The 23,557-nt window shown below is 41.3% G+C and overlaps 1 protein-coding gene across 1 annotated transcript; it reads right to left on the bottom strand.

Moving 5' to 3' along the window:
* Positions 1-3,973: 3,973 nt before the first annotated feature.
* LOC308102071 (type I phosphatidylinositol 4,5-bisphosphate 4-phosphatase-A-like) lies at positions 3,974-10,629 on the bottom strand. Its single transcript, XM_080451664.1, has 7 exons — positions 10,339-10,629; positions 7,310-7,494; positions 6,269-6,375; positions 5,680-5,791; positions 5,374-5,426; positions 5,158-5,248; positions 3,974-4,945 (listed from the first exon to the last, which is right to left on the bottom strand). Exons 1-7 carry the CDS (start codon positions 10,448-10,450, stop codon positions 4,802-4,804), a joined length of 804 nt encoding a protein of 267 aa, XP_080307790.1. The 5' UTR covers positions 10,451-10,629; the 3' UTR covers positions 3,974-4,801.
* Between the last annotated feature and the right edge of the window lie 12,928 nt (positions 10,630-23,557).

Here is a 23,557-nt window from a genome sequence, read left to right as displayed (position 1 = left end):
AGTAATTGAAAAAACACGGCCCCCTCGCGTATAAGGGGGGCAGGGTGAGTCACCAGAACCAAGGACAGGTGTTTTTGATGAATCTAACATGGTTAAAATGGAGTTTGAAGTTACAATGGGTTTGTATAGGAAGGGGGCGTGTCTGATAAAATGAATATCAAATGTCTAAATACTGAATCGAGCAACTTAAAAACTGTCTGTGGGGCTGACAAAGGCCTGAGTAGACGATAAAATTACCAAAAGTTTTTTTTAAAGTGAAATATCCCTTTAAGTAGGTTAATGATCAATAATTATAGTCCAATAACATAATATATATGATATATATATATGCATGCCAGGATTGGGCCTCAAGAACCAATTCATGAAAATATAACCATTAACCATATGAATTCTAGCGTCTTTATTATACTGTACACACGTCATAATAGGTGGTATGCCGAAAATACAAATTGTGAGCTTGTAGATCGTCTATTTTCAGCAAAGAGATTTGGTATAGAGAGAAAAAAGGAAGGGACCAAGCAGCTACAGACCCCTGGGGGACCCTGGTCAACTAAGTATATATCAGGTGTAAGTAGTTAACCACCAATTAACAATCTTTTGCATTGAAAGGGGTGTTTTAACTTAATTTCCTACAGAAACTATGGTGAAGATTTGAGAACAATAATCTACTTTACCTCAGAAGAAAGTCTGTGAATGGACTATTACATTTTGGCTCAAAATAACTCGCACAGGAACAATACTGGAACAATGAATATGTTTGTGTGTCGAAGGGGGGGGCATGAACTTTCTGGGCTTTATAAAAAGACAGCAGCATTCTGTCCCAGCATATATTTAGTAAGTATCTGTGCCCAGAGATCAAACTTCATTTTAAGCAAACTCACATTGATCACACTAGATGTGCCCTACAAAAGGCAAACAATTACAATGTCCTTGGTTGCCACTTGAACCCTAGTGTCCCTATTCTAGGACGCAAACATTTGGCGAAGATAGCAGCTCGACAAGCTCACAGCACGACACGATTGTGAACTTGTCTGCTATTTTCACCAAAGATATATAGAGTGAAAACAGAGTATAGAGCCCAGGGGGACTTCGGTCAAAGTATATAGGGTTTCAGAGGTTGAAAGGTCAAGGCAATGATTAGATAACTTAAACCCATAACAGCAAATAAAGGATATATTATCGCCTTCTGTTCCAAGGAATACTTTCAGTGGGAGATACATTTTAGAAGAGTAGCTAGTCAGCGGAAGAACTGCGAACACACAAACACACACATCTGACTCGCGGGAGCTTGTTAAAAGTATCATTTAGTTTCACAATATACAAAAACCAACACAGTTCAGTATTACAGTAGTACATGGACTAGTAGGATGTAGTGCAACATTGTATTGTATTTCACAGTCAGCTAGTACTTACACTGATCAACCACTAGAGGGAGACGAAGTTAATATAATTCTGTACAGTATAATACAATTCTCCATACAGTTACATAGTTACACATACAAAGAAATTACAATGATGCCCACATCATACTGCAAGTATTTATATCTGATGTAAGTGACAATGCAAATGGCACACTGCCTGTTGGATAACTAATTGAAAGAAAGAGAAAATCTAAAAACAAGAGAGTTGTTCCGTAATTCCCTTTTTCGTTGAGGGAATTCAAATAAAATACTTCCCATCAGAATTAATATATAAGCTATGTATAAAATATGGGAAATAATGATCCTACTTCCCATGCATTTTTAAGAAACAGAAACCCATTTTGCATTACCACCATGAATCTATAACAGAATAATCATTTGCATTGTCATCAATAATCAGTGTCTACTTAGCGGCTGATTTCTGTTGTATATAACATTTCTCCTATAAGAACAAAACAATTAAATCCCAACACCAAAGCACTCACACCCTCATGTCTCCATTCATATCAAAACTTTTTTTTTTTTTCAATGACACCTCAACTGACTCATCAAGTTTCATATGAGTCACCTGACTTGTGTAAGGACCATGAGGAACCGCTCATATTTGATCGCTTAGGAAGCAGTTATTGATCTACTCGCTTAATAAGTTATTGAAAAATGATTAACAGGTCAAATTGTTTGTCAACCACTTGAACCCCAGCATCCATATTCTGGGGGGAACTTTAGCAAAAATAGCAGATCTACAAGCTCACAACGCATCGCGACACGCTGTGAGCTCGTATATCGGCAATTTTTGCCAGAGAAGTTTGGTGCATTGGGGGAAAAAAGTGATCCAAGTACAGTAACCTGCAACTTAGGTCCATTTCACTAAGAATAGAGGCTTTAAATGGTTACATGATTATCACTTATCACAGGCTTTTAACCCGCAGCAGAGTACTTCCTGTTTAACTTGGGTTAAGTAGAGTTGAGCTCAATAAAAGAAAGGAGGATGGAGGAAAGAGACCGACAAACAGGAAGAGACAGATGGACAAAGGAAGCCAAAGAAAAATAAGGTTAAAATGAATAAGAGGGGAGGGTAGGAAGAAGAAAGAGTCAGTAGGACGAGAGAGGTGGTGAGTAGAGAAAAGAGTACCAGTAGTATTAGTAGTAAGAGTAGTGTTAGTGGTGGTGCTATATTAGTAGCAGTAATACTAGTAAAAGTAGTATTACTAGTAGTATTAGTAGCAACAGCAGTAGTTAGTAGTAGTAGTACTAGTAGTACTAGTAGTACTAGTAGTAGTATCAAGTAGAAACAGGTGCATGAACTCCATATCGTCGCTGTCGGTAGAAACCTTGTATGTCCAAAACAGTTATTTTTCAGGAAATGGAAAGAACCAGGCTTCCAATGGATCCAATGTAGTTATTTAGTCACAAGCTATGGTAAATACTTTACATTGGTTCAATATATATAAAATCCACAAACAGACTTAACCATTCAGGTTTTTGTTTAAAATGGCCAAAGAAAAGCTATTTCTAATAATTCTGTGTGACATTGTACTATGACGACAAACATAAAGTTTAAAATACGGAGATACAAGGTTTCAACCTGACAGCGTCTCTCAGGTACATCAGGCTATCTATCATCCAGCCTCTTCTCTAGTTTCAGCACATTGATCTGCTGTATGCGAGGGTTTGAACAACCCATAGCAGATCTACACACCTTGGCCATCAATGATATTCCTAAGAACAAATGTGGCTCCCAAATGATTCATGTCATTTGGTCCCTGGTGGTGTTTTGTTTACTGGGATTAGTGGGGACCAGGCAAGATCAAATCAAACCCATAAAAAGTAACTAAATCCTTCTTGTAAATAAGGAATGGAGGCGTTTGGTTCTAAAAGTTTCATACAGACATAACACATGAAGAAAATCGTTCAATATTTAGTCAAAATAGGACTTAATGTATCTGCTAACAGTTAAAAAATAAGCTATAAAATGTTTTAATGTTATGTGATGTTATCAATCGTTTTGTACACGTGGTACAAAAGGTTGATACCGCGTTTAGGAAGGAAAGTCTTCAAGCGTGTGTTTTAAATCATACCACATGCCCCTTGAAAGGTCTATGTATTAGAATAAATTAAAAAAGCATACACTACTAGTGTAAGATTGCTTGGATAGCGCTCATTTTGGAACTACACTCTGACCCACAGCGATTTAAAGTGACACAGTAGAGAACAAAACAGGAACACGTGTTCACCAGTTATCGACAGAGCTACAGGGTTAGGCGAGAGGTCAGGGTCAAGTTTAGATTCTGTAACAAGCGGAACCTTCCCAGTTTCATTCTTATGTCTCCGCGTAGCTGCTCAGTTTGTTAATGGGGCACGAGGCCCCGAGTCGATTTTGTAGTTCGTTTAAATTCCTCTACAGTTTAACAAGTGCAGAATGTTGACAGTAGTAGGTCAACAGTATTGTCAATGCTTGAACACTGGCGCACATAAAACTACCACACCCATTATTAATTTTAATCAGCTGTAGCTGCGTTGCTTAAATCACATTCCTCTACCCCCAGTTCGAACCCCCCCCCCCATCTCTTTTCCCTTCTCTCCATCTATCCCTCTGTTCCTCTGTCCCTATTTCACATCAATCTCTCTTCCCTCACCTTCCTTACTGTTCTATCTTTTCTCTTTCTCCTCTCTTTTCTCCTTCCATCTTTCCTCCTATCCTTCCCTCCCTGTATGTCAGTAATTATAAAAATTATAAAGCTCAAGGACCCCCAGTTTGATATGCATTAGTCCACACTCCACAGACCCCCATTTGATACTTTTTTTCTCTATCTCTCTCTCTCTGAGACCTGAATCCTCATTTTTAATTTAACCGAGAGCGTACAAATGGAACTTTTTTTTTCCACAATTTTTTGTATCCCACGATTTTGTAACCGTATTTTTTTACCCAGTGCCAATGCCTAAGCTTGTAATCCTGGGCACTACTCTCCCTCTGCCAGCCTGGGGAAAGCCCAGAACTGAGCTCATGCCTCCTTCAATGCATGAGGAGTGAGCAGACCACTTCTTATCACCTGACAGGGGGGGAGTTTCCCCGGTTGGACGTAGCGCGTGGAATGAACCCGTTATTCCAACCAGTTCCTTTTCCCCTCCATCAGGCGCCCCGGCTGACCAGGGGGAGGCAGTATAGAGACCAGGATTACTGCATGTTTTTGTGAGGGTACCTACCCTAGGAGACACGGGGAGAACATGCAAATGAAACATTTTGGTTGCAATTGTACACTCTCGGAGTTAAGTTACGGACCTGTAAGGGTCCATTTGGTCCCTAAATATCAATCATTTAGCTGGGGACCCTGTGGATCCCCGTCAAGCACCCATGGGGGGTCATGTTAAGAAGCAGTGCTCTACGTGATGTTGGATATGGGGTCACTGATCTTCAGACAGGTCCAGTAGAGGGTCCTGGCCAGGACGAAGAGAGAGAGTAAGACCAGTAACACCCAGGAGGCGTAGATCCCTTTGGTCTGCTGGGCGGGTCCCCATGTACCAGCCTGACACACACACACACACACACACACACAGACAGAAAGACAGACAAGAAAGATATGGTGAAACAAAATCTCCACAAGCTGAGATATCAACTGTTATGAACCACCACACACCCTGCATGCACAGTGAGACGAATGGGCAGAAAGAGGCACAGAAAGACATACAAATATAGGCGTACACACACACACACACACACACACACACACACACATACCATGAGTCCTGCAGCAGAGGCAGCGACAACAACGAATAACAGGAAGCACAGCAAGCTCCTTCTCCTGGGGTATCGTCGACCAATGGAAGAGCTGGAAATCGAAAACCAGGAAGTGAGTTGCCTTTAACGCGTGAACGCTACTTTCTTCTTTCTCACATTCAACACACTCAAGCAACCCCCCCCCCCCCTCTCACAGACACACAAACAGATACTCACACTTTGCGGCAGTGCGGACACCTTGCTAGGGTTCGGTCTGAGAACTCTGTCCACTGAGGTGAAGGCAGAGAAGAGCATGACATCAGATTAACATGGAATGGATACACATTCAGTGTAAGCAGAGAATAAGGTTAATCTAACATTAGGGATTACATGATTACGTTAGCAATAGCAAATACGTTAGAATTCCGACCAATGCACAGTGCATGGTCGGAATTCTAATTCACAACTGTGTGTGTGTGTGTGTGTGTGTGTGTGTGTGTGTGTGTGTGTGTGTGTGTGTGTGTGTGTGTGTGTTTTTTATACCAGGAATGTATTGGAGCAGTGACCACAGAGGACCCTGATTCCAACAGGTTGCTGTTGTGGCTCAGGGCTCTCTCTCCCGATGTGAACTGGTCCCAGGTTGATGATGCGTTTGCTAGAGAAGACGAGACACACAGAGTACACAGAGGTCCGGCAAAATGTTATCACTTTCTGCAGATTTCCTCAACCTTCAATCCTTATGACAAACACTCTCTCTCTCTTCTTTCTTTCATTCTCTTATATAGTGTATAGATTGGTGACTGATGTTTGTGTGTGTGTGCTGGTGGAAACCTCATATGTCCAAAACTTTTCACGATTCAAATTCAAAAATAGCAAATGTAGCAGATCGACAAGCTCAAAACGTGTCGCTTTACGCTGCGTTTCAAGCTTGTAGATCTACTACTTTTGATGCTTTTGTGTGACGCTGTAGAATGATCAACTAGGGTATTAATTTACCAAAAAAACATAAAAAGTTAGAACATGGAGATTGGTTTCTGCCCAACAGCGACGACTTAATAATTGATATCCACATAATTGAATTATCGGTCTCTACCTCCCTATTCCCCCCCCCCCATCTCTCTCTCTTTCTTACCAGTATGGTCGAGGACACGCAATGCGCTGTGAGGTGACCTTGCAGATCAGTAGACAGTTACAGGGACAGCGCACGTACTTCTTCCCCACTGGAGCGTTCTTTATCGGCTGCACACGCACACGCACACACACACACACAGCAGAGTATTTTCTCAGTTTGGGATCCGATTGCTTTATCCATCAGTCAAACACTAAACTTTTCATTTTACAATATGGAACAGAAACAAGCATTCACATTTGATGAAGTGGTAAACGGCACAATCAGAAACTTTACATGAGACATCACTGAATCCATTATCCAATTACTGTAATTCATTTTCTGTCGGTCATTTATTTGTTACACCCCTAGTGCTCTTACACACTGAAGAATACGTGTGTGTGCGTGCCTTTTGTTTGTCTTTGTCTCTGTGTCTGCACAGCAGTGTTGATTTCATGGACTAAAACTATGACGAAAAATAAATCTAAACTAAGCAACGATGACTAAAACTAAGACTAAATATATTGACACTTTTGTCAACGAATAAAAACTAGACTAAAATGTTAGGGAAGGACTAGTGGAGAAGAGATCCAGTAGAACTAAAAGACAAGTCATTTTATGTTCGGTTGCACTCGGGTGTTGCGCTCTGAAAATAGCAGATCTACAAGCTCACAACTGAGCTCGTAGATCGGCTATTTTCAGCATGCAACCCAACCAAGTGTAAAATCTGCCATTACGACGTCATCAAGGCACTGCCAAAATACATTTTAGTCGACTAAATCAACTGTAGATTTAGACGACTATAATCTTACGATATTTAGTCGACTAAAACTAGACACAAATTAAAACATTTCAGATGACAAAAATATGACAAAAAATAAATGGAATTTTATTCAAAAGACTATGACTAAAACTAAATCAAAATTTGCTGTCAAAATCAACAGTGCAGCACAGATGCACAGTAGGAAGTCTGTCTGTCTGTCTGTCTGTCTGTCTGTCTGTCTGTCTGTCTGTGTGTGTGTGTGTGTGTGTGTGTGTGTGTGTGGACACACATCTCCTGCTCACCGTAGCTTCGTTGCAGACGCTGCATTTGACCACGTGCTGGTGGGTCTTCCCCTCCACCGATATGGACCTCTGGCAGACCCTGCAGCTGATGACCGGGGCGCTGCTACTGTCTGGACTCCCCTGGGGGGAGTACGGGGGAGGGGCCTCCCCAGGGACCAACCCCGAACTGGGGAACGGGATGATGCCTGGAGACAAGAGAGAGAGAGAGAATACATTTATTACAGGGAACAAAAGAGAGAGAGAGACCCCCAGTAACAAAATGAAAAGAGAAAGACAGGGTCAGTGACAGTGCAGCATGCAAGACAAAAAAATACTCTATAATCGACAGATAATACCAAATGATACTTCATAACAGCTAAAAAGGCAAATATGACACTGCATTAATGTAGACTATGTAGACCACTTATTCGCTTTTGTGAAACAAACTTTAACCATTTAAGCCCTACTGTATATACTTTGTCCTACGACAAATAGCGAAAATAGCTGATCTACAAGCTCACAACAAGTAACGCACTGTAAGCTTGTAGATGTGACATTTTTAGTTGTGTTAAAAAGCATAATAATGAGTGCATTTTTGTGCATTAAAGAAGAAAAAAACAGAGAAGACTTCAAACTGAACAAAGACAGGGTGAGGTTGTGTTCAGAATCACTACCAGCACTGCTACAAAACATTGAGGAAACTACGGTAGTCAAACTACTACTGTGTGCATATCAAGTTACTGTCCCAGGATCAGCCATCTTCCTTGACTGGCAATCAATCAAATATAAAATATTCATCTGCCGTATCTGTTGCTGTGGTTAGTGGTTATTAGTTTAATGGAGGTGATCTCAGGTCAGAATGTGCACCACAGAGTTCTTATCAATACTAGTACACACACAAAACAGACACACGAGAGAATGAGAGACGAGGAAGAGGATAGAGGAGTGATCGAGATTATATTGATACAGTGACAAAGACTGTGTGTGTGTGTGTGTGTGTGTGTGTGTGTGTGTGTGTGTGTGTGTGTGTGTGAGAGAGAGAGAGACAGACAGAGAGACAGATGGGGTGAGTTGAGTTAGTTAGAGGTGGGGTGTGCAAAAAATGGGGGAGGAAAATGTATTGTAGAGTCGTAAGAAAGGGAAAGGGCAAAGAAGTATACGGGGAGAGAGGCAGAAAAGGAGATGGAAAAGACCCAAGGAGACAAATAAACGAGAAAGACAGAATGAGAGAAGAGAGAAAGAGGTGTTGCGTTAAAAGAATGAAATGCAGAACTGTGAAGGGAATAACAGGAATGTGATTTAAGAAGTAAAGAGGGATGTCAAGAAAGAGAAGAGAGGAGAGAAAGCAGCGAGTAAGGTCAATGACGGAGACTGAGAGAAAGTAAGAGAAGAGAAGAATATGAAGGCAGGGGAATGGAGAGAAAGATATACATTGATCACGAATGATTTAGGTGACTGATGTATTATATCATATACACCAGTGGTTCTCAAACTTTTTCTTGTCAAGGACCCCCAAATTAATAATGTACTTGGCCGGCAGACCCCCATCTGAAAATATTTCACAAATATATATTTTTTAATAGTAGATTGCAGTATATCAGTTTAAAGAGGTTAAACAGATTTTTATGCTATATTAACTCATTTTGCTTGCTGGGGACCCCCTGGATCCTCCTCAAGGACCCCTGGGGGTCCCCGGATCCCACTTTGAGAACCATCATTATATATCACTCACTATTATTTTAATAACAGAGGATTTTCTGGGACCTGAAAACCACCTTAGGTTTTCTGCTTAAAAATATTTTTTGAAAGCTGGACATTTCTCATGAGGAAATCATAAGGAGATCTTTAATGCAAAATGGACTTGCACTTCTTACAAACATTACCAACGTAAACAAACCCCTAAAATACAGCAAATACTGTGATAAATAATATGTTGTCTAATGTTTTGGCCCTCTATCAAGAGCTGAGTCAGTCACCGACCTGTCTGGCGAGGCTACCATTTGTTTACGTTTGTATCACTAATAAGTTGGGCCTTTAAACCACAGAATAGTATGTGGACACTGGGCCCCTGGCAATTCCAAACTCTTACTAGTCACAAAAACATGTTTACCCAGAAATACTGGAAATGTATTGAAAACATGCGACTGCTAATTGGACAGGGTAAATATGCGGGTGATCACACGCAAAAGCAGATAAATAGTGTATATGATACAATATATCAAGTCACCTAAATCATTGGTTCTCAAAGTGGGGTCCGGGACCCCCAGGCGTCCTTGGAGGGGTTCCAGGGGGTCCCCAGCTAAAAGTAATCAACATGGCATCACAATCATCTTAACCACTTTATCCATTGGCTTGCACTTGCTTGGCTATGTTGGCTTGGCTATTACATGGCTATTACATGTTGGTTTGGCTATTACACTACGAATTGAGTACATAACTTATAAGGACCCCATTTGAAACAAGCCATTAGGCTTGCATGGGCTTTTTAATCCTAATTAGTTGACCTTGTATTTAAACTGTACTTTGTGCTTTTTTTTCCTGCAAACTGCTAAATAAAGTATTCAATCAATAAAAAAAAGGCTATTCAAAAATAGCAGATGTACACAAGCTTGCAGCGCGTCACGCTGCAAGCAGATCACTTAGTAGTACATCTGCTATTTTTGAAAATATTTGAAAAATATCAAAGAAAAATGAAAATATTTGAAAAATATCAAAGAAAAATTAAAATATTTGAAAAATATCAAAGAAAAATGAAAATATTTGAAAAATATCAAAGAAAAATGTAAATATTTGAAAAAATTTAAATATTTGAAAAATATCAAAGAAATGTTTAAATATTTCAATAATTTTGCATTTTTTTTAACACAAATCTTCTCTTCTGGGGATCCCTGGCACAACCCCTTTTCAGATGGGGGGGGGGGGGGTCCGCGGCCAAATATATATCAATGTGTGGGGGTCCTTGGGACGAAAAGGTTTGAGAACCACTGACTGGTATAATAACAAACGCATGTAAACAAAAAAACAGCCTGATCCCGGATCAGCCCACGCACCCTGCGGGTTGGGCGGACGTCCATACGAGCTGCTGCCTCCTCCGGGAGAGAAGCCGTTGGAGCCGTCGTGTTGTTCCGCCAACAACGGCGAGCGTTCCCCGTCCTCCGCCATGTTACCGGGCACCTCCTCGGCGGCGTAGCGGGGCGAGGAGCCCTCAGATCCCGGGTAGCGGTAGTTAGGAAGTGTCGGTGTTGTTGTATATATATGGATGTTTTGTTTTGACCCAGAGAGATCAACACACGGTCCTGCAGGTGATCCTCTCTCTCTCTCTCTCTCTCTGCTGCTTCACGTTCACGTGACCTCAGGGTAGAACACGGAAGCAGGAAGCGAAAAAACAAAAACATTGCCGTCACGTGGTACCAGGCTAAACCTTGCGTCACCAAGAATTATGTTCGCCCTCCTGGGTGCTGTGGCAGAAACTAAAAAGAGGAATGTACAACACACACGTAATAATAATAGTCAAAATAAAATAAAATAGGTGAAATCAACACAAGCCATGCCAAAATGTATACATGCAGAAAATAAAACACGCTGGCAAAGAAATAATCAAAATCTAATTAACATTTCCAAATAACATAATCACAGAATTTGAAAAAAAATGTTTTCTGCCGACTGACATACTTGTTTTCTTTATTTTGCTCCCTGTTGATGTTGTTTTTTTGTGTAATAAAAAGTCAATAAAAAAACAAACAAAAACGTTGTACTGGGGTCCATTCGTTTTTCACATAGGTTTTTCAGGTTGCTGATCCGGTCTTGGTCTCGAGCGGATACGGAAACGGAATTGCATGTATGTGCGTGTGCAAATTACCGGATACAGTAGGCGGGCTCTAGACCGGATCACGATTAACATTGGTTAGGTTCATTCTAGTCTCGCGAGCCAGACTGTTGCCTCCCACAATTTTTTACTTACATACATTTATAGCATCATAGAGTTATATCGTATAGCATTCGGAGATTGTGGAATGGTTGTTGTCTGGCTACGTGAGACTAGGTTAATTCGGGGAGGACACTAGTTTTGATAATAGACAGCAGCCGTGTAGATTTTGGGGGGGGGGGGGGGGGGGGGGTAGGTTAAGACTTTGACAGGGGCCAGTTTGGAATTGCAGCCTCCTGAAGGTGATTCTTTAGGGAAGTTTTGAAAGTGAGTAGGGTTTTACACTCCTTTACTCCTTTGGGTAGGGCATTCCACATTTTTGTTGTATAGCAGGAGAAAGAGTTCATTCCCTTGTTTGTGCCAAATCTGGGTTGAACATGATCAGTGGAGCTGCCTCTGGTGTTATGATCGTGGACTTCATTTACGTTTTGGAAGTAGTTTGACAAATACAGGGGGATCCCAATGTTGTGTCGAATCTTGTAGACCAGGCCCATAGCAAGTTGCTGTACTCAGTCTGTCCTCAACCCTGATCCATCCAACCCTAGCAAAATGAGCAGGGGTTAGATGGGTTGTATGATTGAGGCCAAGAAGTAGCCTTATCAGTTTGTTTTGGGATGTCTGGAGCCTTGATTTTAAGGCCTTAGTGGTGTTGTGATACCATGAGAAGCATGCATAGTCGAAATGACTTTGGATGAGGGCCCCTGCGAGAATCTTCAGGGTATTCTTACTGACTAGAGAGTTGATCCTGTACAGAAAATGTGTTCTTTGATTGACCATCTTATCACCGGAGAGGTTTGCCTCCAAGGTGGAACCCAGGTAGGTAATTTCCTTCTTTCTTGTGATAACATCATCACCCGCTTTGATTGTGAAGCTCTCAGCCTTGTTAAGGTTAACACTAGACCCAAAGAGAATGGATTCGGTTTTACCCAGGTCTAAAGATAGTTTGTTGTCAGAGAGCCAGATGCGGATCGTATTGAGTTCAGAGCTGAGAGATTTTTCAACCTGCAGCCTGTCCCTGTCCGAGACCAGCAGAGCCGAGTCATCTGCGAACAGGAACAGGTTGCAGTCGCAAGCTGATGACATATATCGTTCACATATCAGGAACAGTAAAGGTCCTAGTATACTTCCTTGCGAAACGCCACAACTCACTGGGAGGGGGGGGGGGGGGGACAGGGTTCCGTTTACTTCGACCACCTGTTCCCTCCCCTCCAGATAGGATCTCATCCAGCTAGCCGACATATCATCAAAACCTATTGCTTTTAGCTTATCATGCAGAATTGGGTGATCAACGGTGTCAAAGGCCTTCTGGAGGTCCAGCATGACCATGCCGCAATATTTGCCCTTGTCGACCTCTTGTTTGATATGGTCGTTCAAATAGAGAAGGCATGATTCAGTGGAGTGTTTTTTTCTGAAGCCAGATTTGAATTTGTAAATTAGATTTGTCCGCAAGATACTTATCAACCTGTTCATAAACTATTTTTTCCATGACTTTCGAGATGGAGCTAAGAATAGAAATAGGGCGGTAGTTGCCGGGGTCTAATTTGCCTCCTTTTTTGTGCAGTGGGGTCACTCTTGCTATTTTGAAGTCGCTAGGGACCCGTCCCTGTTTGATGGAGGTTTATTATGTGGGTGATGATTGGAGCAATGGAGGCGGCTGAGTCAGGCTAGACAGGAAAATTGCTTTGTATCTGATGTGTGCATCCTTGTTCTCCACAGGGACCGTGTGTGTGTGTGTGTGTGTGTGTGTGTGTGTGTCACAATTATCACATAATCATCTAATCGCAATGATTCTTGCATAATCAATAATAATGTCGAAAAACACTTTCAAATATACTTCGTGACGCGTTGTAAGCTTGTAGATCTGCTATTTTTACATTGTGGGGTATCGATCAAAGCCAAGAGTCAAACAGTGGTGGTACAAGCCCATATATGGGTATTTATTTAGAAAATTGCACAGAGGTACTGGATAAACGTTCAAATCATAATGCGAGTATCTAATAATAATGAATAATTATAACAGAGGTTCTTCCCAGGTTTGGGGCCCAGTCCATTCGTCAATTATTCAGGTATTGTATGATACTGTTTCAAGGGGGCTGCGGGGCTCCAGCTCGCTCCTCACACTCAAGAGAATACTGTTTATACTTTTTAGGCTATTTCATGGGAAGGTCCATTCCCAGGTAGGAGGCCCAGTCCTGTCATCACATTATCGTCACATACACTTACACATGTTCCATACGGTTGCCTATAACATAAAAGACACAGACTTTTAGCGGTCATTTCACTTAACAACACAGGTTTTAGAAGGGAAATAGTGGAGTGTATCGCTTACCGCCTGAGCGCCCGTCTGTTCACCATGGAGAGCCAGTGCTACTGAGAGAGAGCAGAGAGTTTGTTTGTAGCCGGCGCCCGGCCGGTCACGCAGGTGCGCTGAGTTGGGGCTGATCGAGGAGGTAGATTGGAAGGTACCGCCCCTCGATGACGCGGCCTAGGCTGCAGCGCTGTCTCCTGGTCCTCTCTCTATCTCTCATCCACTGTCTCCCCATGGTGCAGCGCTTACCTGACAGGCAGTCCCCTAGCGAGACTCCACAACACGTATAAATGTATTAAATTTGTCAATAATCTCTTTATATATTTCAGTTATTTGTCATATCTGCCCTTAAAAAGCAAACATAAATGTTTTATTCATACGTTCCAATGTTCAAAATGTGTAATCGTGTGTGTGTGTGTGTGTGTGTGTGTGTGTGTGTGTGTGTGTGTGTGTGTGTGTGTATACCAGGAATGTGTTGGAATCAGGGTCCTCTGTGGTCACTGTTCCAATAGGTTGCTGTCGCGGCTCAGGGCTTTCTCTCCCTATGTGAACTGGTCCCAGGTTGATGATGCGTTTACTACGAGACGAGAAACACAGTTGTCTGGAATGGCATCACTTTCTGCAGATTTCCTCAACCTTCAATCGTTGTGACAAACCTCTGTCTCTCTTCTTTCTTTCATTCTCTTAGATAGTGGACAGATTGGTGACTGAGGTTTGTGTGTGGAGTTGTGTGTTTTGTGTTCATGTGTGTTAGAGATGACTTTGTCTTTGTCGGGTGGAAACCTCACATGTCCAAAACTGTTACTTTTCAGTAGCAAAATTAGCAGATCTATACAAGCTCAAAGCATGTCGCTTTGCACCGCGTTTCAAGCTTGCGGATCTGCTACTTTTGATGCTTTTGTGTGACGCTGTAGTATGATCAAGTAGGGTATTAATTTACAAAAAACATGAAAAGTTAGAATATGGAGATGAGAGGTTTCTGCCCGACAGCGACGACTTAATAATTAATTAATAACTACATAATTGAATTATCTGTCTCTATCCCGTCTCCCTTCTGCTCCCTCCGTCCCTCCCTCCCTCCATCTGTCTCTCTTTCAATCTTACCAGTATGGTTTAGGACACGCAACGCGTTTTGAGGTGACCTTGCAGATCAGTAGACAGTTACAGGGACAGCGCACGTACGTCTTCCCCACTGGAGCGTTCTTTATCGGCTGCACACACACACACACAGAAAGAGTATTTTCTCAGTTTGGGATCCGATTGCTTTATCCATCAGTCAAACACTAAACTTTTCATTTTATAATATGGAACAGAAACTAGCATTCACATTTGATGAAGTGGTAAACGGCACTATCAGAAACTTTACATGAGACATCACTGAATCCATTATCCAATTATTGTAATTCATTTTCTGTCGATCATTTATTTGTTACACCCCTAGTGCTCTTACACACTGAAGAATACGTGTGTGCGTGCATTTTGTTTGTCTTTGTCTCCGTGTCTGCACAGATGCACAGTATGAAGTCTGTGTGAGTGAGGACACGTGTGCACATCTAGCTCACCGTAGCTTCGTTGCAGGCGCTACATTTGACCACATGCTGGGACCACTTCCCCTCCATCGATATGGACCACTGACAGACCCTGCAGCTGATGACCGGGGCACTGCTACGGTCTGGACTGAGTACGGAGTACGGGGGTGGTGCCTCCGCCATGTTACCGGACGGCCTGGCACCTCCTCCTCCTCGTAGCGGGTGAGGAGCCCTCAGATCCCGGGTAGCGTTAGTTAGGAAGTGTCGGTGTTGTTGTGTATAATAGATGTTTTGTTTTGACCCAGAGATCAACACGGTCCTGCAGGTGATCCTCTCTAGTCTCTGCTGCTTCACGTGGTACTAGCCTAAACCTTGCGTCACCAAGAATTATGTTCGCCCTCCTGGGCGCTGTGGCAGAAACGAAAAGATGACACACGTATTAATACAAGTCAAAATAATATGTCAACACAAGCCATGCACAAAAATAATCAAAATGCAGGAGATAAATCACGCTGGCAAAGAAATAATCAAAATCAAAATAACACATCCAAATAACATAATCACATCAAAAGAAAAAACATGTTTTCTGACATATACTTTATATGGAGCCATCGCAAAAAACTCCCCAGTGGCCTTGGCGGCCATTTTACTTTCCGCCATAACCAAATTATGTATTTTGCATCATATCTCCTAAACCAAACATGATAATACAGAATAGGTGATGTCTACACCTATGTTTTGATGGTTAAGGATTAAAGTGATACCATTTAAAACATAGGTTCTCAAACTGTGGGTTAGGACCCCAAATTGAGTCACGGGAAGGTGGCAGTGGCTACATTAACTGAAAAAGGTTTAAATTAATTAAGTCTGTTTTGTTTTTGAAAAGTATACAATTATTATAATGGTTCTGGCAACAGATATAAGCTATAATCATATGAGATAAAACAACATAAATCAGTATATAAAATAATTTATCAACATCAAAATTACAATGGAATAACACAGAAATTAATACATTGTGATTGTACAATTATCTAGCCAGTCACACAAGCAATGCAACTAGTAAACGGTATTTGAGCAACCGAATTAGCAGACACAACTCAGACCTGTGTCTTTGATGGTTTTATTATACTAACACACAATACAAACACACTCTTTTACACTTTTAGGCCAGTAGTCAAGTAAAGAGTCAGGTTATAAACCTAAATAAGTAAACACAAACAACAACGAAACAACACATTACTGACATGGAATATACACACAAAAGTATAAACCATATCAGAAATATATTTCCGTCGTGTAAACGTGCTCTCAATTCTTACCGTCAGTCTCTCGGAGCTCGCAATGGAAAATGATGAATGCAGCAATAACACCCTGGTAACTAGTAACACTGGTGCATGCGTAGAACACTTCGTCCTGATAGTGAGCATCCACTCCATTTATATCGGTTTGGTCTACCCATGTGGGTGTAACCTTCTGTTGATTAATCATGTGACTGAAATGTGGAAACAGCACTGTTCTAAACAGTAGCCACTGTAGCCCAGCTCCTAATCTGACCTAATCAATCAACATGCTCTCATATGACACTCAGGTAACATGTGTAAAGTCCACTGCTGTGCTGTGGCTTTTAGAATTTGTATATATTTGTACCTTATTATAAATTCAGTTTATAACTCCAAATAAGCAGTATTAACTTTCATATAAGCATACCAACTCCTAGAATAATAACTCGACCTATCACTCCGGTATAAGATCCTAAATAAGCAGGAAATACACACATAATAATCACAATAATAACCGCAAACTTCAGGCGCTGGAAGGCCCTGTATAATTCTACAGTGATCTATAAGTTCATAATGCATCTTGATGTGGCCTGTGCGCTTGCAGATCGGCTGTTTTCACTGCAGTCAATGACAATTTCTTTGACTTTTTGTATACCTGGTGTTTCATCAGGATGGGGGACAATTATTTTAGCACTTAGTGACTGCACCTTTCAACAGAATAGATTAGAACAAGATAAGCATCTATGTAAGCACACAGAACAAGTATTATTTTAACGGGACAATTTGGTAATGAATGTTGAAAACCGGGACATTTAGTGTTTTAGAGATATTTGTCATGGACGAAACACAGCTTAAACCTGGGGCCAGTAAGCAAATTGGTGATGACAATGATGGCTGCCTTGAAACATTAGGGACCAGTTGTGTCATGCATGTTCTGGGCCCTATCTTGCCTTACCCCTTATGCCTAAACGTATTAGCCATATTTTACCATTTTGAAAAACATTTCAAATAGTTCAACTAGCCGATCTACATCTACACATTGTGAGCTTGTAGATCGGCTATTTGAACTACTGGTTGAAAAATGTTTTTCAAAATAATAAAAAATGCAAAAAAAAGTTTAGGGATAAGAGGTAAGGCAGCTGGGCCCAAGATGGGCCCAAGATAGGGCCGATCTGTTCCCTATGTTTCCAAAGTTCTATGTTTCCTAGCTGCTATGCTCAGCTCTATATACAGTAGCACATGAGAAATATGTTACCGAGCTCTCATACATGGGCTATTGTGGTAACTTGTTAAAGGGGTTTTCTCAATGTCTCCAAATTCCACATCAATGGAGAGAAAGATTCTCAGAAATTGTCCTCCATTCATTTTAAAAAGGGGAACCTCTAGACTTCTACTGTACATTACAGTCATTTAGCAGACGCTTTTATCCAAAGCGACTTACAATAAGTGCATTCAACATAGGTAGGAACGAAACTACTAATCACCAGAAGTCTTAACTGCACCTGTACCTTACTAAGCTCCATACAGTACTCACCCCTCACTCACACATCCCTGCTCCTGGGGTACCAATGCACCTCTTATCACACCACACCTCACTCACCTACCCCACCAATCCCCCCCCCCTTGCCTGGCTCTGTCCGGGGTCAGGGCCACCCCTTATGGTATAGCATACCAGATAATATATGTTAGCAAGCACATGTAATTTGAACCAAATTATATCCAAACATAATTTTACATAATATTAACTTCAGAAAATAAGAAAGGATGTTTGTATGTTTGGGAGTGTTCCAGGAACATAGCATGCAGTTGAACACAAGGCCTTTGGAAAAAGAGTACCCAACAACCTTTTTAAAAAGTTAACTTTATGTGTGTTAACAGAATAGAAAGCCGTGGAACATACAGTAGGACTCTGGGAACATAGGAATTTTGTGATTTCCTTTTCTCAACGTCACTGTCTAAGTAAGAGTGGATTATCATTGGTATTGGCTGAGAATGAGGGTGTCTATTCCCAATTCAATGTGCTAGACGCCTGGATTGCGGATATGGAGTGCAACACCTACCTTCATCTCTCAGAACTTAATGCACGTTTTAGTTACCCAAGCCATGCTACTCATACACAGAGGTTCCTTGGGATCGAACCCAGAACCTTGTGGTGCTAATGTGAGTGCTCTACTAACTGAGCTACCTGGACATAAACGACGTCATTGAATTGACCATTACCTATTCACCTGAAGTTTCATACTTTCATGAAAAAGGTAACGATTTTCGGACAAAACCACCGGACTACCTCACAATGTCACTGAATTGACCCTTTACTATTCACCTTAAAGTTTATGATGTTGTACATGATATCATTGTAATCATTGACCATCAAAATATAGGTGTAGACATCACCTATTCTGTATTATCATGTTTGGTTCAGGAGTTATGATACAAAATACATTATTTGGTAATGGTGGAAAGTAAAATGGCCACCATGGCCACCAGGGGGTGTTTTTGCAATGGCTCCATATATGAAAATGTTCAGGGCCCCAAACTGTACAAGTCTACCAAGTTTCACGCTTTTATGAAAAAGTGAACGATTTTCATCTCAATCCACTGGACTAGTTTTCTTTTATGCTTTTAATTTAGTTAGTTGCGCCCTTTTTTTTAAGGATTGTTAGGTAGGCATTTTTATTTTTTTGGTGGCTAGATGCCCATGTGTTCGTGCTTTTAATAAATATAAGTGTTCCTCTCTTAAACTTTGCCTCTGTTTTAGTTTATTTGCCATTTTTACTCCAAAGTTGTCATTAAAACCGTGTGTTGCCTTGATTTTAAAAGTGAGGACCAGACCTCCCAAAAGGTGGCGTAGTCTGTCTTTTAAATGTATTGGTTTTAGTCTCAAAACATATATTTTATTGTTTACATTATAAGTGTACAAAGTAAATGGGGTGTTTTAAACAGTGCCACATTTTTGGCTGTAGTCGGCAAGGACCATGTTCAAGAGAAAAAGGCAAAACTGAAACGGCAGTGTTTTTTAAAAAGAAAAATAATGCCAGATTGCCAGTGTACCAAAGTTTAAAGGACCAGGAGGTGATGTAAGTATTCTGAATCATGGAAGGAGCAAATTAAAGTGTTGCTGGGGTCCCAATAATTAAAAGATGGGGGAAAAAAGTAGCCATTGTGCTGGTGGCGCTAGCAGGTGAGTCAGGTCAATGTTGTTGCTGCTACAGAGCGAGACAAGTTGAACAAAATATTGAAATGCCTATATTCTCTGTATGGGAATAAAACCCTGATCCCAGTGTTATGGTCAGTTTTGCTGCACACAGCAGGTAGGAGAGAGTGTCCCGGTCCCCTCATTTATTTTAAGGCTGACGGAGCTATGCTGTGGGCTGCAGCGACACGATCCAAACACCTCCCCCCTCCGATGCCATTCTGCGAGAGCATCTTCTCCTGGGGCTCAGTGAGGCCCACCTACCCAGGCCCTGAGAGTCTACGCCAGATGACACCCTGACCAGGATTTCACCACAGTGCACACTTCTGCTGGATGCAGAGCATGAAGGTATGAGGTCAACTGAGGTCACCTGTCATGCAGTTTCTCTAAACCATTTCAGGAGGCCGATTGGAAAGCGACTCTGAAAAGGGAAATTATGGAGGATGTCAAAGCGCAGATGCTGCAGGGGCTCATGAAGGACATCAGGCCGCTCCTCCAGCCCGCCTCAACCCATACGCCATCACCACCACAACAGTAGGCCTGACGAGAGCGACGACACACGGCCACCTACAGTATGACCAGTGGTGGAAAGTAACTAAGTACATTTACTTAAGTACTGTACTTAAGTACAATTTTGAGGTATTTGTACTTTACTTGAGTATTTCCAATTTCCAATACTTTTACTTCTACTCCACTACATCTCAGAGGCAAATATTGTACTTTTACTCCACTACAATTATTTGAAAACTTTAGTTACTAGTTACTTTTCAGATATAAACTATGATATAATGAAACATACATTAACCACTTTAGCCCTATTTTATACATAGGCCATTTGAAAATAGCAGATCTACAAGCTCACAACGCGTCGCATTGCGACGCGTTGTGAGCTTGTAGATCGGCTATTTTCAAATATTTAGTACTTTTACTTTTGGTACTTTAAGTACATTTTGATGCCAATACTTTTGTACTTTTACTCAAGTACATTTTTTATTTGGGACTTTTACTTGTAACAGAGTATTTTTATATTGCAGTATTGGTACTTTTACTTAAGTAAAGAATTTTAGTACTTTTTCCACCACTGAGTATGACGATGATTGGGATGAGCAAGGTAGGCCTATCTGTCGCCAGTGCAGACGCTCGGGACACATTGCCAGGTTTTGCTGAGCATCTACAACCAGCCAGCCACCTTTTTACTAGAACTCTCTGGCGCTGAGGTCCGGGGGTTAGGGGTTGATAAAACATCACACTTAAAGGACAACTTTGTTTTTTTACAACCAAGGTTTATGTTTTAGATTGTAATTAAACTAAATAAAAGATGAGTGTTAAAATGTTTACATTTACTGCTTTCTATAGTTTTAGCAATTTTCGCAATCTTTTTTACAGTGGGCGGGGGCATTCTGTCCGGTGGCTAAATGTCTTTTTTTACACAATAACCCGGCGTTTTCTTTATTATTATTTACAGTAGCTCTTCTAGCCCCCAATTACTCACATCTGGCCATCAAAGACCACAGGACCTTTTTTATTGTGTAAAAAAGGCATATTTAGCCACTGGACAGAATGCCCCCGCCCACTGTAAAAAAAGATCGCGAAAATTGCTAAAACTATAGAAAGCAGTAAATGAAAAAAAAAATAACACATCTTTTATTTACTTTAATTACAAGCTAAAATATAAACCTTGGTTGTAAAAAAACAAAGTTGTCCTTTAAGGGCCACTGAGGCATTTATTGGGCAGTGTCCAACTATCAATTTGAATATGGAGGGTGTCAAACTACAAGGTCTAATAGACACAGCCCCCCCCTCCCTCCCCCCCAGGACTGAGTTGGTGGTGTGGTGACGTGCTTGGAGGTGTCCATACGGCGTGGATTACGCAGCCCTGGTTGAAGCCTTGCCAGACAATAAGGATTTCGGACTGGCCCCCTCACTGGTTGTGGTAAGGGGTGGCAGAGTCCCGGTATGAATATGTAACCCCCATCCTTGCACCTTGTTCATAGGTCGCTACCAGAAGTTGGGGAAGCTGTACCATGACGCAGAAGTGTGTGGAGACCGTGATCTCCGTGGTCGTTGGATGATGATGGGACGGTGGAGGTAGCCATGGTCGTTGTGGAGGACATCTGTTGGCCCGCTATCGGAAGCTGAACCCTGTGACTCGCAAGGACGCCTTCCCCCTGCCCCGTTTAGAAGAGAGTAGACCCTCACCAGCCTTACTAAAGCCCAGTGGTTTTCCACCCTAGACCTTCCCAGTGGCTATTGGCATGATATATATATATATATATATATATATATATATATATATATAGTTATAGAAATATTAATAATGATAATATTCCATTCAGGTGAAGTTTTAGATCATTTATTAGGAAGATTTCAGCAGAGCAAACATACACAGATCCGTAGAGCCAGGCCTCCTGGCCTGACCAACCGCCCCTCGGGGCACAAGCCTCTCAAACACCCATCTCACACAGTTCTTATAGTAGACCATTTACCAAAGATGCTATTCTAAATGGTCATATAAGGTACACAAATACAACTAGCAATGACCATGTATAGCATCACAGGACAAATATATGCTGACACAGAATAGCATGGAGGATGCAGATCAGCTGTTAGATTGACAGCTGTAGCTGAGTTAGATTTAGCACATTCATGTGTAGAGTGGTTGACTAAAGACCCCTGCTGTGAGTTTAAACCTCCTTGGTTCAGATACAGTTAGATAGTACATAAATGATAGAAGAACAGGTTGGCATTCTCAAATATCCATCACAATATATATATTATATAGGTATATTCTTTACCTATACTTGACATGTTTGTTTGATTTCAGTTTCTCCTTGCTCCCCCTTTTCTTTTTATCTTCCTGAAAACAATGGGGCTTGCACAAAAAAGTTTCACCCACTTCTGCTTACCAGAAGGCCTCTCTAACCACTTAGAAGATAACAGGGCTTCAAAACATTCCCTATAGTCAAACGTGTTCAAGGCCAGGCTACTTCACTGTCTTAATGAAGTTTACCCAAGTTCACATACATATGTGAATGTATTGCTAGTATTAAATGATTATTGTTGCATTATGCACTAATAGAAATTATACCTCATAAATTACATCACTATTGAGGAATTTAGAAAATGTATGTGTGAGATATACTCAAACCTCGTGTTCACTTATTGGCAGAACACAACCCATAACTGTGTGTGTGTGTGTAACAGTTCTCGGTTCAAGGTCGTTATGTTCATCTAAGGGAGGTTAGCTTAAGACTTATGACCATCTCCTGTCTGGAATGCACTCCCACCAATCTTGGAAAGACGGTCTATCATCGTCTCTAAGAGACGTGAGGAGGAAATTATATGGCTGCTTTTATCTAACATTTATATTTTACCATCACTTAAACTTCTACAAAACATTATGATATTTGACAGTTTGTAAGAGCCTAGATGTCTCCATTAAGCCTAATAGCTATTGTTTTGTAAGAGCCTAGATGTCTCCACTAAGCCTAATAGCTATTGTTTGTTTTGATACAGCCTATCTTGTTATGGTTCAGTTTATCCTTGAAGCAGCAACTATGATCTCTGCCCTGTGCTGTTGGCAGAACTATGCCGTACCACTGACATGAGTGTTCTTCTCCCCATGATATCATGTACATAAAGCATAAATCCCCTAGAATATGTCTCGACTTCTATGTGCCTCATCGATTACTGATTGATCCAGAATTCCACGACAGACGCCTTCAGAAGGCAAATAGGATCTAATGTTGTTTGTAACGGGAATCAGGGACATTGGATCAAAGTCGACGGTAACTTATTTGGGGGTAACATTAGACCAGTCTCTGTCAGGGCCCAGGGGAAGACATGGTGACTAAGGTGATCTCAAAATGTGCACAAACTGTGAAAACAAAGAAGCTTTTGGTATCGGCTTTGATCCAGTGTCACCTCGACTATGCCTGTTCTACTTGGTTCGGTGGTGTATCAGCGAGATTAAAGGGATAGGTTGCAAATTTGTTGAATGCTCCTCCTTGGACACATGTTGTTTAGGGAGG

The sequence above is a fragment of the Gymnoscopelus braueri genome (assembly GCF_963280865.1).
Source record: "Gymnoscopelus braueri genome assembly, chromosome: 15".
NCBI classification, from domain to species: domain Eukaryota; kingdom Metazoa; phylum Chordata; class Actinopteri; order Myctophiformes; family Myctophidae; genus Gymnoscopelus; species Gymnoscopelus braueri.
This window is presented reverse-complemented; position numbering and strand designations above follow the sequence as displayed.

Excerpts from the sequence above, each read along its gene's own strand:
- LOC308102071 (XM_080451664.1), bottom strand. The coding sequence starts at position 10,450 with ATGGCGGAGGACGGGGAACGCTCGCCGTTGTTGGCGGAACAACACGAC. Across the intron at positions 6,376-7,309 it reads GCGTCTGCAACGAAGCTACG|CCGATAAAGAACGCTCCAGT; the intron begins GTGAGCAGGAGA and ends GTGCGTGTGCAG. Across the intron at positions 5,792-6,268 it reads GCGTGTCCTCGACCATACTG|CAAACGCATCATCAACCTGG; the intron begins GTAAGAAAGAGA and ends CGTCTTCTCTAG.